General features: G+C 40.3%; 1 protein-coding gene across 1 annotated transcript; it reads left to right on the forward strand.

Annotated features, from left to right (window-relative positions):
• The first annotated feature begins 706 nt into the window (after positions 1 to 706).
• LOC147928759 (transcription factor bHLH95-like) lies at positions 707 to 3,008 on the forward strand. Its single transcript, XM_087483565.1, has 3 exons — positions 707 to 1,189; positions 2,013 to 2,543; positions 2,642 to 3,008. The coding sequence occupies exons 1-3, from the start codon at positions 860 to 862 to the stop codon at positions 2,744 to 2,746; spliced, it is 966 nt and encodes a 321-aa protein (XP_087339691.1). The 5' UTR covers positions 707 to 859; the 3' UTR covers positions 2,747 to 3,008.
• Positions 3,009 to 14,032: the final 11,024 nt, after the last annotated feature.

Below are 14,032 nucleotides of genomic sequence, written 5' to 3' on the forward strand. Positions count from 1 at the left end.
TTATCGATAAATATTAAAATAATTTATTAATTATAATGGTTATTAATTATTGAAGATTAATATATAGAAAGTTAACCATATATAGAAGGAAATATATGAAATTAATTTAACCAAGTTGACTGAAATTAAGAGTGATATAGTTTGAGGGATAAGAAATTAGCACGTGTATCAAATTTAGAGTATATTAGTAATTTCATATAATTATGAAGTCTTTTTTTTATTTGAATTGGATATGGTTGTGTAATTAAATACAATATTGAATTACTTACCTAACTTTTTTCAACAACATGCATTATATAAATTCAAACTTAAAATTACCATTCTAAAGTAGTAAATTAATTATTCTAGTCATTTCTTTATTTATTATTAATTATTTGAAGTCATATAGTACATCATTTATTATTTTGAATTAACAACAATATACCATTAATTATTTTCTTAATCCTGGTGAAAATCCTAAAACATCATGTATGTACTCTGATACAGAGGGAGTACATGTATATATATAGAGAGAAATCGCGTATTAGTTTATGGCTACTTTCTACCACAATTAATATTAAGAAAGAAAATCTCCATTTTACAGAAATTCAGAAAGAAATATTCTTTAAGAACTTCACAAAAATAAATGAACCTTTTTTGTATGTTGATGACCTAGTAACGGCTTTGTCTTATGATTATATTTTGGGGTTTTGCTATGAGCTCACTTAACTCTCTCTATATATATATGCTCTCCTATTTCTCTTTCTTTCACCATCTTTAAACGTTTCTTTCTCTTTCTTCTTCTAGCTTCTCTTTCTCTCTTTCTTTATATAAGACATTCATAAAAGCACAATAAAACAATAAATACAAAAAGGGTACAATGAGCATTCAATTCAATACGACTAATGCTCAAGAGTTGGTGCAAGAGGGATTTGTGTGGGGTATATCCAATTCTGATGATTCGAAAGGCGGTTGTAGAAAAATCGAGAAATCACCTCCGTCGCAACCTTCTCATCCGTCATCAGAAATCCAGACTGATACGGTTAGAAAGGTCGCAAAAGGAAAGAAAAGGACGAAAAGAAGTGATGAAAATGATGTAGAAGAATCACCTGATCATGAAATACATATATGGACTGAGAGAGAAAGGAGGAAAAAGATGAGGGACATGTTTGCTAAACTACATGCTTTGCTTCCACAACTTCCTCCTAAGGTATTGATTTAACAATAAAAACATATTATTGATTTATTTTTTCATTGGGCATGAAAACTATATTGATTACGATCGGTGATTTCACACAATTTTGTGTATGAAATATATCCATCATATAACTCGAGAATTACAATTTCATGCGGAAAATAACATTCGATTTTTGAAAAAAAAATTAGTCTTATCCAATTGCAAAAATTATATATATATATATATATATATATATATATATATTTTTTGTGAAACCAAAGAATACAAAACTAGTAAATTTAATTTCATTATGCAGATTTCCTTCTTTTCTTTAATTTTTTTATACTATTTTATCTCCAACCATAAACGTAGACATATTTTAACATAAAATTATTTTTATGCTAAGTTAACACAACATTCTCTTATGTTTCGTCTTTCTCTTTCGGATTGTCATGTTGATTTCAATCTATTCAATTGCTTACGCTTGTTCCTTTTCATGTTTTGTTTCAAAACTTTTTGCTTTGTATAAACAGTTAGATCCAATGTATGTCACTTTTCTTGTTCGTCTTTGTCCCATTTTTTCATAATTTTCATTATACCAAGACCATCTTAAACTATTTGCAAACTCTATAGAATATTTTTTTTTATATTTGATATATTTCTTGAGTTTTTTTAAATACATTATAATCAGAACCCTATTTGAATCCACCGATTGCACATGGGAAAAAAGGTTCCGGTTTTAAGGCACTATAAAAGTACATAAAATAAAATTTTAACTAATATGTACATTTTTGTGTCGGATATCGTACGTTATATAAGAATCATATATTATAATATATTAAGTTTTGATCCACAGGCAGACAAATCAACAATTGTGGATGAAGCGGTGAGTTCCATCAAATCCCTTGAACAAACTCTACAAAAGCTCCAATTGCAAAAGCTCGAGAAACTTCACTATTCTTCTGCCTCAACAAGCACAACTCCTGCTACAACTTTTGCTTATGGTCCATCTTCATCCTCTTCTCCTACAACAACTCTCCCCACCCCAATATCAAACCATCCCCAAATCCTTACTGTAGGTGCCGCTGTAGAAGATTCTTACTCTCGTGCAGCTTTCTTGGCCGATCAGATATCTTCTTCCAGCGCTGTTGCTGTTAACATGCCTTACCCTTGTAATGATCCGATCGTGGCTTTCGATACTTGGTCTTCACGCAACGTTGTGCTGAATATTTGTGGAAATGAAGCTTTCTTCAATTTGTGTGTCCTTAAGGGCAAATCAGGGGTTTTCACTTCGGTTTGTTACTTGTTTGAGAAGTATAACTTGGAGGTTTTGTTTGCTAATGTCTCCTCTAACGTTTTTGGGAGCACCTACATGATCCAAGTACAGGTAACTATATCTTGTACATATTTAAACATTATTATCATATGATATCTGTATGGTGATATATATTATTTATGATGGTCCTTTTAACTGTAATGAAACAGGTAAATCAGAGTTATGCAAATCAGCTATTGGAAAATGGGGTTGGAGTAGGGGAGATTTTCAAGCAAGTTGCTCAAGAACTGGTGTTGTATTTTTCATCTTCATAAATCATAACTGGCTGAATCTGTTTAAATTTAATGCATTTCAGGGTTTGTTTTTTGTGCAAAGTCCCATCTCTTTTGCTTATGCAGAGAGATTCGCTTGGACTCTTCACTTCGAACCCCATTTTCAAAAAAAAAAAAAAAAAAAAAAAAAAAAACATTGTTGTCGAGTGACTTTTTCGTAATTTTATTTTTATTATCCTTATGAATCAATGTATTGGCAAATATTTTCCAATGAGACATTTATTAAGTGCACAAACTTTTTGAAGGTTAAATGTTTTAAGGTATATTGAGGGCATGTCCAACAGGGTTGTTGAAGCAATGACTGATAATAAATAATAATAAATATGAGGAAAAGTAGAAAAGAGAAAAAGAAACGTTTCTTACTTAAACAACTTAAGAAACGTTGCTCAAACACTTCTCAATTATCTATTGGTTCATTTATTAAAAAAAAAATTATTTAATTAAAATATTTATTTTTAATTGTTTTTTAAGAATCGACGTTTCTTACTTAAACAACTTAAGAAACGTTGCTCAAACACTTCTCAATTATCTATTGGTTCATTTATTAAAAAAAAATTATTTTAATTAAAATATTTATTTTTAATTGTTTTTTAAGAATCGTTAGACGTGACTACCAGTTGAATTGCTCTTATATTTTACACTCCAAACCAATACTTACAAACCGGTAGTCTAGGCATTATGCACTCAGTCAATACCTAGATAATCGCACAGACTGTCTTTTTTTTGTGTTCAACTGATTTCTATTGATTTTGAGGAAAAGATACTATTGTTACAAGGATTACATGGGTCTACCACCTAGCTTTCCAAAAAAATACCTGCTAGTCCCCCATAATTAGCCTAAATTTACCTTAGTCAAACTCACCAGTCAAGTAGATCTAACCTATCCAAAAAAATGGTTAACACAAATCCCATTTAGACCATACAATCAACACCCTCAAAACACTATAAAGAGGAACAGAGTCTCTCATCCTCAAACACTCCCTGTAACCAAGTCGGATACCCGGACGCCACATAGGATTGTAGGCGACAATCACTTGTAACACTATGAGCAATGAGAGAAGCTCCTCTATTAGCTTTTGGGTTTTCTACTACCAGTGACCACTGATCAAAAAACCTTAGACACTTTAACAATTCCCCTGTTTCATACGCAAAGGAAGGCCACGCAATCGGTCTCAGAACGCATTTGACAAGCTGGACATCTTCCATCGCTATAATCACATTCACACATCTATGACTCGCCAAACTTTCAACAGCCCATCGTGTAGCTAGAAAGCTTGCTTGGTCTCTGTTTTGCACATTCGAAAAAGCCCTACGGCTATGCAAAATAACCGTACCTTCATTATTCCTCAAAACCCAGGACCCTCCTGCAAGTTGGTTTCTTTTTGACCAAGAGATCCCCACATTGCATTTAACCCAATTGGTTGGTGGACACTCCCACCTCACATCGTTGGTTACAACCTGCGGTAACGGGTTTTGTCTTTCGGCCTCCCCTTCTGCTCCAGTCGATTCTTCCTCCCTCCTATCTTCCCCATTGGAATCCATTTTCTGAGCCACTTTCCATTCCTCCAGATCATCGCAGATTTTTTGCACTGATTGGATAGGTGAAAAACATTTTCCTTCAAAAAAGAAAATATTCATGTTTTTCCATATACGCCATATGATCCACGGGAAGCTTTTTCTTAGCACAGAAGGCCACTCCTTATTACCTCTATTTACCAGCAAATGATGCATATTGGGGTATACTGAGCCTTTATCAAAGCCAAACTCTGGAGACGGATAGTCCGATAGCGCCCACACTTGTCTTGCTCCAATACACTCAAAAAGCACATGGTTAATTGATTCTCCCTCCTGTCCACATATGTGACATCTCTCATCCAAATCCAAACCTCTCTGATTTAGTTTTGAAAGAACAAGTAAAGCACCACTCAACACTTTCCAAAGAAACACTTTGAGTTTGGGATCTGTTTGTAGCTTCCACACCTGAGCTTTCAAGATATTGAGAGATGGTTGAATATCTGCTTCATGATAAATCAGATGCTTAGTTATTTGACCAGCAAACCAGTAAGCCGACTTAACCGTAAAATCCCCGCTCTTATTAAATCTCCAAACCATGAAATCTTCTCTATCCACCACCGGTTTGTGTTTCTTTATTCGCACCACATCGACTGGCAGGAAATGATACTCTAGCTTCTGGTCATCCCAATCTCTTGTCTGAAAATCTATGAGGTCTTTTACTCTGAGATTAATATCAATCACAGAGTTTTTTATCCAAGGCGGTCTCATGATTTCAGCTTCCACCCACGGATCCATCCAAACCTGTAGTGATTCCCCATTTCCAACTCTAGTACGTAAACCTTTTTTGAGCAAATCTCTTTCGAATATAATACTTCTCCATCCGTACGATGGTCTTTGGCTAACCCCTGCTTCCATGAAAGAAGAATTTGGATAATATCTCGACGTTACTACCTTAGAGAAAAGGCTGTTGGGAAACTGTATTAATCTCCATGCCTGTTTAGCCAAGAGAGCTTGGTTAAACAAACTAATATCCCGAAATCCCATTCCTCCCAGATCTTTAGACAAACACAGTTTTTCCCAGCTAAGCCAATGAATTTTATGATGCCCTTCGGAAGAACTCCACCAGTAATTTGCCATCGCACTTGATAGATTCGCACACGTACTCTGAGGCAGTTTGAAGCAGGACATAGCAAAAACCGGCATGGACATGGCTACTGATTTTATCAACACTTCTTTACCTCCCATGGAAAGCGTTTTGGCTTGCCACCCCGTCACTTTTGCATTCAGCCTATCTTTTATGTAGCTTAGAAGCTCCACTTTAGATCCACTGAAACATTCTGGTAACCCTAAATACTTACCGGCTCCTCCCTCATTCACAATGCCCATTTTGTTTTGAACCTCCAGCTTAGCTATATCCTCCACTTTGGCACCAAAAGTTATAGAAGACTTGGCTTGATTGATTTCTTGCCCAGTGGCCTTTCCATAAGCTGTTAGAATAGACAGTAAAGCTCCCGCTTGCTCCCCATTTGCCTTACACATAAACAGGGAGTCATCCGCAAAAAGAAGGTGATGAACCTCCGGACCCTCAGTGTGTAATTGGACTCCATTAATTTTACCTTCCCTCTGAGCTAAGTTCAGTAAATGGGTCAGCCCTTCAGTACACAGGACAAATAGAAAGGGTGATAAAGGATCACCCTGTCTAAGTCCTCTTTGCGGATTTATGACCCCATGTGGTTGATCATTGATCAGCAACGAAAATGACACTGAAGACACACAACACATGATCCACTCCACCCATTTAGTATGAAAACCCAGTGCCAATAATAAAGACTGAATATAGCTCCATTCCACTCTATCATAGGCTTTGGACATATCAGTCTTGATCGCCATAAACTCCTTTGACACCCCACTGTTTGTGCGTAAGCTATGCACAATCTCGTGTGCCACCAGAATATTGTCCGATATTAGTCTTTCCGGGAAAAAAGCAGTTTGAGTTTCTGACACTATCTGTGGCAGCATCGGTTGAAGTCTCTTCACCATTACTTTGGAGATCACCTTATACACCACTGAACAAAGACTTATTGGTCTTAGATCTTTCATCAGAGTCGGATGCGGAATCTTTGGTAACAGACAAAGATGAGTGAAGTTCCACTCTTTCAGAAATGAGCCCTCTTCAAAGAACAACAAAACCTCTTTAACCAACTGAACTCCCACAATATCCCAATAATATTGGAAAAACCTTGCAGACATACCATCAGGCCCTGACGCTTTAACAGGATCAATAGAAAACAGAGCTTCATTTATATCCTCTTTTGTCACATCTCGTATCAACTGCTCATTCATCTCCCTAGTCACCCGAACTGGTAACCCCGAGAGCCATGTTTCAAAAGAATCCGGATTAGAAGAGGTAAACAGATTTTGGAAATAGTCGATTGCCACCTTGCCTTTTGCTACCTCTGTTTTCTGCTCCACTCCATTTTTATCCATTAAAACGTCAATCCGCAGCCAAGACCGGTTCTCCTTAACCGACGCATGGAAGAATCTTGAATTCCTGTTTCCCTTCTTTAACCATTTGAACCTGCTTCTTTGACTCCAGAATTCTTCTTCTTCTCGATATGCCACCGCCAACTCCCTTTTAAAATTTGAGACCACTCCTCTTCTTGGAAACAGAGATGACTGTTCTTTTTCGAGCTCATCTTGCAGGTGATGTATAGCCTCCTTTGCATTCATAGAGTTCTGCCTTTTCCATTGACCCAGGGCTCTCCTACACATCTTAACTCTGTCGAAAAGCTTCCTCTCCCGACTCTCTTCATTAGTACCCCAAGCTTGGGCAACCGCTTCTGCTACCATTGGTTTGCCCAACATTCTTGTATCCAGTCTAAACATACCATTTCCCACCTCCATTTGATCTGTAAGTTTTAAAAGGACTGGTCTATGATCGGACCCCCTCATATCCATAAACGTTTGGTTAGAATCCGGATACTGTTTAAACCATTCTGTGTTCCCAAAAGCTCTATCTAGTCGACTCTGTATCCACAAATCATACCTCTTCCCAGCCCAAGTGTACTCGTGTCCTTTACTAGGCACCTCCATCTATTCACATGCTTCCAACATCTCTACAAAAGGTTTGAAGAAATAGTCGCATCTTGTGGGACCACCCACCTTTTCCCCATTGTGAAGAATGTCATTAAAGTCCCCAATCAAACACCAAGTCTCCTTTCGCGTTGCACCGAGCCTACTAATTCTTTCCCAGTTGACCTTTATGTTCTTAAACACCGGATCACCATATATACACGACACATAAAACGAAAACACACCACACTGAACTTGCAAATCTACCATATTCTTATCCGCATACTTAACTTCCAGCTTCACTCCCCGCTTGGAAAACACAGCCAAACCACCACTTTTTCCAGTCGGTTCCACTGTATAAACTCTGTCATATCCAAGCCAGACTTGTAAATCTATTAAAACATCCCTACCATGCATCGTTTCCATCACGAAAAACATCTCAGGGAAATGTATTTTACGCATTTCCTCGAGACGGTGAATTGTCAAGTCTTGAGACCGTCCCAAGCCTTGACAATTCCAACTGATTATGTTCATTACGCGTTGGGCGATCCCTCACCTGGGATCACCTCTGAGGGATTTAGCTTGAATTGTTTAGCATAGCTTGGACCTCCATCCTCTGCCTTTCTCTTATCCTTTTCTCCTACAACCACCCCGGACTTCAGTATCTGGAAGTTTTTAGTCCCTAAAACTTCCCTTGGTTTTGCTTTCCGAGTGCTCTTTGAAGGTCTATTTCTTGTCTTTTTCTGACCTGGCTTAATCTCGGATGAACCAGAACCAGTCTCAAAGAAACCAGTTCGGAGACCCGTCGGATTAGCCTGGAACGGTTGAGACAAAGCAAGAAAATCAGCAGACACTCCCATGAATACTTTATCAGTTTACTCCGGTTCGTTAACCCCAATATCTTCTCCATTGGGTCGTCCTGATACTCTGATCGGATCACTTCTTATCTGGACTAACTACTTAGAATTCTGTCTTGTCTCCTCATAGTTAAAAACTCTTCCTTTCTCTTTGTTTACATCAACGTACATCATCGGGAGAGGTTCTAACCGTAGAACCGATTTCTGCAGAATTGGATCCCTTTCCACCTCCTTTACTGATTGTTTGACCTTTTCAATTCTCAGACTTTTCTCAGCATCAGTAGACACCAGCAAATACTGTCTCATTCCTTCTAACACATCAGCTGCGATCTTGGGTCTACCCGTATCTGTATCCACTCCAACTAGATCCTCTCTCAGAACTCCAAACAGTGGATCAGTTTCCTTTATAATCAGCGGTTTAGCTTTCTTTTCTACCAGTAAGCCCTTTCTTCTTGCTACATTAACATCTTCTCTCTCTTTTATCAGCAGGGGGCAGAAATCTTTCTCATGAGTTAGTCGTTGACAGTTATAACACCTCTTCTGTATACGTTCATACTGAAGACGGACTTCCGTTGTACCACCTTGTGGAAGATTAATCACTTTTGTCCTTCGAAGTGGCCGCGCCACATCGAACTTGACTTTCACCCTCACAAACTTTTGAAGTTGCGGTTGCTCTGGGTCGAAAGCCACCTCTATCACTTGCCCTATAATTTCCCCCACCGCTGTAATCGCACAGACTGTCTAAAATGATAGGTTTTGTTTTAATATATATATATTTTTGTTGTAAACATAGTGAATAAGGGAGTAATTCTCTCTGTTTTTTTCATCTACTCCCTAGGATATATATATATATTAGGGTTTAGGTCTTACACTAATATTATAAGACACCATATAACGGGGATCTATATAATACATAATATTATTCATAACACTTCTCTTTAGATGACTATTATAAAAATGTAGTTTCAAATACGCATGTGAGATATTGACTCATTAACAACATAAACGCTTTGTAGTGAAGTCATCAGAACTCTAGTATGTCCTCTACTGCTAGACTTTTTTTTTTATCTTTTGTAAGCCTTCTTAACTCTTGTAAATTGTATAACCCTTCAAACCAACCATCGACAACCAAGGTTTTACACCCTAACCCGGAGTAACTCTTGAAACCCTGTTACCAAACCTCAACATGGATACGAGAATTCCTTATCATCTCAAAGGAAAAAATATAGTCCATAATTTCTCTCCTCATACACGAAAAAGAATTCAAGCCCCATAACTGGATATATCTACTTCGATTGAAAAGAAAACTCCCTCACCCTCATGGGCCGTCTAACCAACCCTTATGCCTAGCGACTATGGTCTCTATTTCTTTTCCTAGCCAACCGGTAGAATCTGAAAAGAAAAGCAACATGATCAGATGTAGGGCGCGACTGTTTCCAGTTCAGATTTGACCTCGAAGAAGATATGCAAAAAGTACTGGATAACAGACCTTATTACTATAGCCAGTGGATGATAATCCTCCAAAAATGGGAACCTGTGATCTCTAAGAATTTTCCCTCCAAGATCTCCTTCTGGATTGAACTTCAAGGACTCCCAAAATACTACTAGCAGCCGAAGATGCTAGAAATTATGGGGAAAGAACTAGGTGAGTTAGAAGAAATGGAAATCACCAGCAACTCTTCCAGGTTAGAGTCCATATTGATGGTATGAAACTTCTCATCAAAGAAATCATTGTAGATTTCCCGAATGGAAGCAAAGCTCTAGTGCCTCTAAACTACAAAAACTTAAAGAATTACTGCTCCTGTTGCTTCGGACTTACTCATGAGACAAATTTTTGTTAGGGATTCACTAGTGAAAAATCTAACGACGTCTCGAGAAATTTTGCCCCAAGCTCTAACTCTCAGGAGATCCGAAGAAACTATTACACTGCATAAGATAATTTTAGAGCCCCTAGAGTGTCTTCTATCCAGATAGCTTCAAGAAAATACCTCTCTGAAGAAGCAAACTATCGCAATCGGTCCTTTGTATCTATAGATAGCAAAAGAAACCACTACTCAAGATATAACAACTAGGACCACAACAAATATGCGAGTAGGGGATACTCAGATAGAGAAAGATCTCACTCGTACCAAAGAAGATCCAATAGCAGTGAATCTTATCCCCACCCCCTCCTACAAGAGAGTATATGAAATCCCACAACCAAAGTCTTCAATGGAAAGAAAAATCCACACCTCTGGCCACTGATCCTTTTGAGAGGTCAGATTTCCTCTGTAGAGAGATATTGAGGACCCTGATAACAATACTCCACCCATGTCTCTTACTAAACACAACTCACCAAGGGGAACAAGTATCCCTGAACTGACCCCCTTCTTGTGATAATCCCTACAAAATAACAAGTTATGAGTGATATTAGGGACATCACTATATAGTATCTAGCGGTTCCAAATCTAACAGAGAGTGTAGCTAGAAAACAAAGGGTGATTCATGGGGAAGCTAGAAACATGATGTCAGACACGGCTGATCCAGGCTGCGTCATTATCCGCCCCGGTGGCCATCTCCCCTCTTCAACTACCTGAAGAAACTCTTGTAGAGACCAGACCCTCGTCTTGTGACCAAAACTATCATATTATGGAAATGCTAGCGTCAACCTCCAAACGAGGAAGGGGAAGACCTCCCTTAGCAAAATCTCCTGCAAAATCAAGCTTGAAGTTAGTAGGCACCAAGACCCAAAAACGAAATCTGGCCAACGGATTGTAGCATCCGCAAACCGGAATCCCGGTTTGGGAGGTGCATCGGTCGATGCACAAGGTGTGTCGATCGATGCATGGTCGGTTTTGAACTGACAAGTTTAAGTTAAACGTTGCGTTTTGGGCTTAGGAAACCCTTGAGTCGATTATATAAGAGGGTTTGTCATTTTGTGGCCGAGTTTTAGCCGCTTTTGAGAGAAAAGAAGTTCTTCCTGTTCTTGAGTGTTCTTGGGAGTTTTGAGAGATTGGAGGCTGTTCCGGCAGAGATCTGAAGCTAAGAACGTTGTAGGAGCTTGCTGGAAGCGTAGATCTTTCGTTTTAGAGTCAGATTTCCTCTTTGGCAAAGGTAAGTGCATGACCATGGCTTATCTAAGCTGGAGATTTCTCTGATCTGCTTGTTTATGTGTTGTTTGGCCTGTTAGAATGTTATTTGGATCTTTGTGAAGGTTTCTTGTGGCTTGGGATCAAGTTTTGTTGGTGTAGGAATAGAGATCCGACAAGAAGCTTCGGAGAAAAATGATGCTCGGCATGTGCGTCGGTCGATACACTTTGTGCGTCGGTCGATGCATTGCGAGGACAACACGTTTTGACCTATGAGCATCAGTCAATGCCATGTAGAGGCGTCGGTCAATGCAACTAGGGATTTGGTGCAATGTCGAGCATGCGTCGGTCGATGCAGTGTGCGTGTCGGTCGATGCATGGGTTGGTGTCGGTCGATGCAGATGTCTAGTTTGTTGTTTTGTTATTGATTGTTGGTTGATGGTTAGAGATGTCTCTATTGCTTGTGTGTATAGCCCAGTAGATGGGAGGATTGCCTTACTGAATGTTTATAAAATACTCATGCATCTCAATTTGTGTTTGCAGTGTAGGTAAAGGCAAAGTGTGATCGTGGAATCAAGGCTATGAAGAGGAGGATGTTCTAGTGGCTCGGTTGTTTGCTCTGTGTCGTTGTTAGGATGCTAGAGTGGAACTTAGTGGTCTAGAACGGATGTTAGAATTGCTGGTTTATGATTTGTTTTATGGTTATTGGTTATTGGAGTTATTAATTTATTTTTATTTGGTGTTCCTGTTGATTGGGGGTAGGTTGCTAGTGAGTATGGAATCACTAGATATTAGGTTAAAAAAAAAAACGGGTCGGGTTGTTTCAGTTTGGTATCAGAGCCCATACGGTTCTAGGTACGGGTTTGCTGTGTGCTTTGTGTTTTGGATGTTGGATTGAATGCTTGTTTGTGGCATGGGGTCCTAGAACATCCTCTTCGAGCCTAATTTGTGATTCCACAATGATTTGTGTTTCTTTGTGTAGTTAGGATCGTTTTGTTTGCTTAGCCTTCTGTTCTTGGTGATACAGATGGTTAGAGGTGTTGGAGCTGCTGGTCGTGGGCGTGGTCGTGGACGTGGCTGTGGGCTGGGACAGGTTCCCGAGGTCAAAGAGAGTGTGACCTAGAGCATGGCCAGTGAGGAGATGGCAGAATCGCATATTCATCCTAGTGTGTCTGGAGACCTAGCTGGTGGTGGTATCGGTAGGGCAGATGGGTGGAGACCTAGCTGGTATCGGCCACGGTGTTGCCCCGGGAGTGGGGGTTGCAGCAAAGGGTGCTCCAGGTAGCAAGGATGTCTTGGCGGGCTTGCTAGCTCAGGTGTTGGCATGGCTTCCAGCAGTGTTGCCTCCAGTGGCTAGTGGGCAGGTTCTAGTTGTGCCGTTAGTGGATGGTGGGCAGGTTCCAGTAGTGCCGCCAGTGGTTGGTGGGCAGGGTCCAGAGGTGCATCCTGTAGCTGGAGTGCAGGCGGGTGTGCAGCCGAGGGCCGAGGTAGTGGATACTCAGTATGTTCAGATGCTAGTGCAGCTACGACATGTGGGTGCAGGATTTTCCCAGGAAGCACAGATCCGAGTGCAGCGGATGGGTGGAAAGAGCGGATGGCGGATATATTCCAGTCGCTCCGGTGTCCCAACCACTATCGGGTAGACTTGGCAGCGCACTACCTTTCAGGGGATACAATGTTTTGGTGGTGGTCGGTGACGGCACAGAGAGTGCAGCGTGAGATGACTTGGATGGACTTTGTGGGAGAGTATTTTCCGCAGGAGGCACTTGATCGTATGGAGGTGCGGTTCTTGTGTCTGATTCAGGGTAACCGTACTGTGAGGGAGCTGGACGCAGAGTTCAGTTGGCTTGTGGGGTATGCAGGTCGGGCTTTGGAGCCAGAGTCAGCTCAGGTGCGAAAATTCTTGTTGGCTCTGCATGATGATTTGAGGACTCGGTGAAGAGTGAGGAGCTATGCTACGAGAGCAGAACTAGTGGAGACTACAGCTGGGATAGAGGATGACTTGGGGTCTCAGGTAGTGGTGGTCAGTCCTTCGACGCAGCCGAAGCGGACTCAGTCTCATGCTGTTCCAGGCAAGGGCATCAAGCCTGCGTAGGGGCAGAAGCAAAAGTTTGACACTATGCAGAGATCATAGTCTAGTGGTGCAGGATGCTGATATGTCTATATTTTGTCTCTCCCTACCATATATTTATCATGCATTTAGCTAGGATAACTCATTGTTTTGCATCATTTTCTAGTCCTTTCTATACACTTTGCATGTCTAGGTAGTTCTTGCATCATCCTTGCATACATTGTGCATTTCGGAGTATTTTAGGTATCTAAGAGACACCGGGAACAAATCACTCGACCCATCCACTGCACAACACTCCCAGAACTGTCTCTCGAGCCAATCTCACAACCCCGATCGAGCCTCTCTCTCGAGCCAGTCTCATTCGCTCGATCGAGCCACCCCGTTCGAGCCGTTCCACTCGAGTGGGATTTAGCTTTCGACGATTCCATAAACGTTGTAGAGAATTGAGTCATCTTTCCAACGCTATTTATTTCAAGCCAATCGGAGGTGTGGTTCAAGAGTTATCGTCATTTTAGTGGATGTGTATACACCCAACTCGAGCCAAAACCACTCTGGATCGAGCCAACACCACTCTGGTTCGAGCCAACACCCCTCGACTCCAGCCAGTCGACCTCGCTCGAGCCAGCCTTACCACGCGTCACTCGAGCCATCTGGGTCGAGCCACTAGACGCACACCGACTCGTTC

The sequence above is a fragment of the Camelina sativa genome, chromosome 14 (assembly GCF_030686135.1).
Source record: "Camelina sativa cultivar CO46 ecotype springtype chromosome 14, ASM3068613v1".
Classification (NCBI taxonomy): Eukaryota; Viridiplantae; Streptophyta; class Magnoliopsida; order Brassicales; family Brassicaceae; genus Camelina; species Camelina sativa.

Excerpts from the sequence above, each read along its gene's own strand:
- LOC147928759 (XM_087483565.1), top strand. The coding sequence starts at position 860 with ATGAGCATTCAATTCAATACGACTAATGCTCAAGAGTTGGTGCAAGAG. Across the intron at positions 1,190-2,012 it reads TTCCACAACTTCCTCCTAAG|GCAGACAAATCAACAATTGT; the intron begins GTATTGATTTAA and ends TTTGATCCACAG. Across the intron at positions 2,544-2,641 it reads CCTACATGATCCAAGTACAG|GTAAATCAGAGTTATGCAAA; the intron begins GTAACTATATCT and ends GTAATGAAACAG.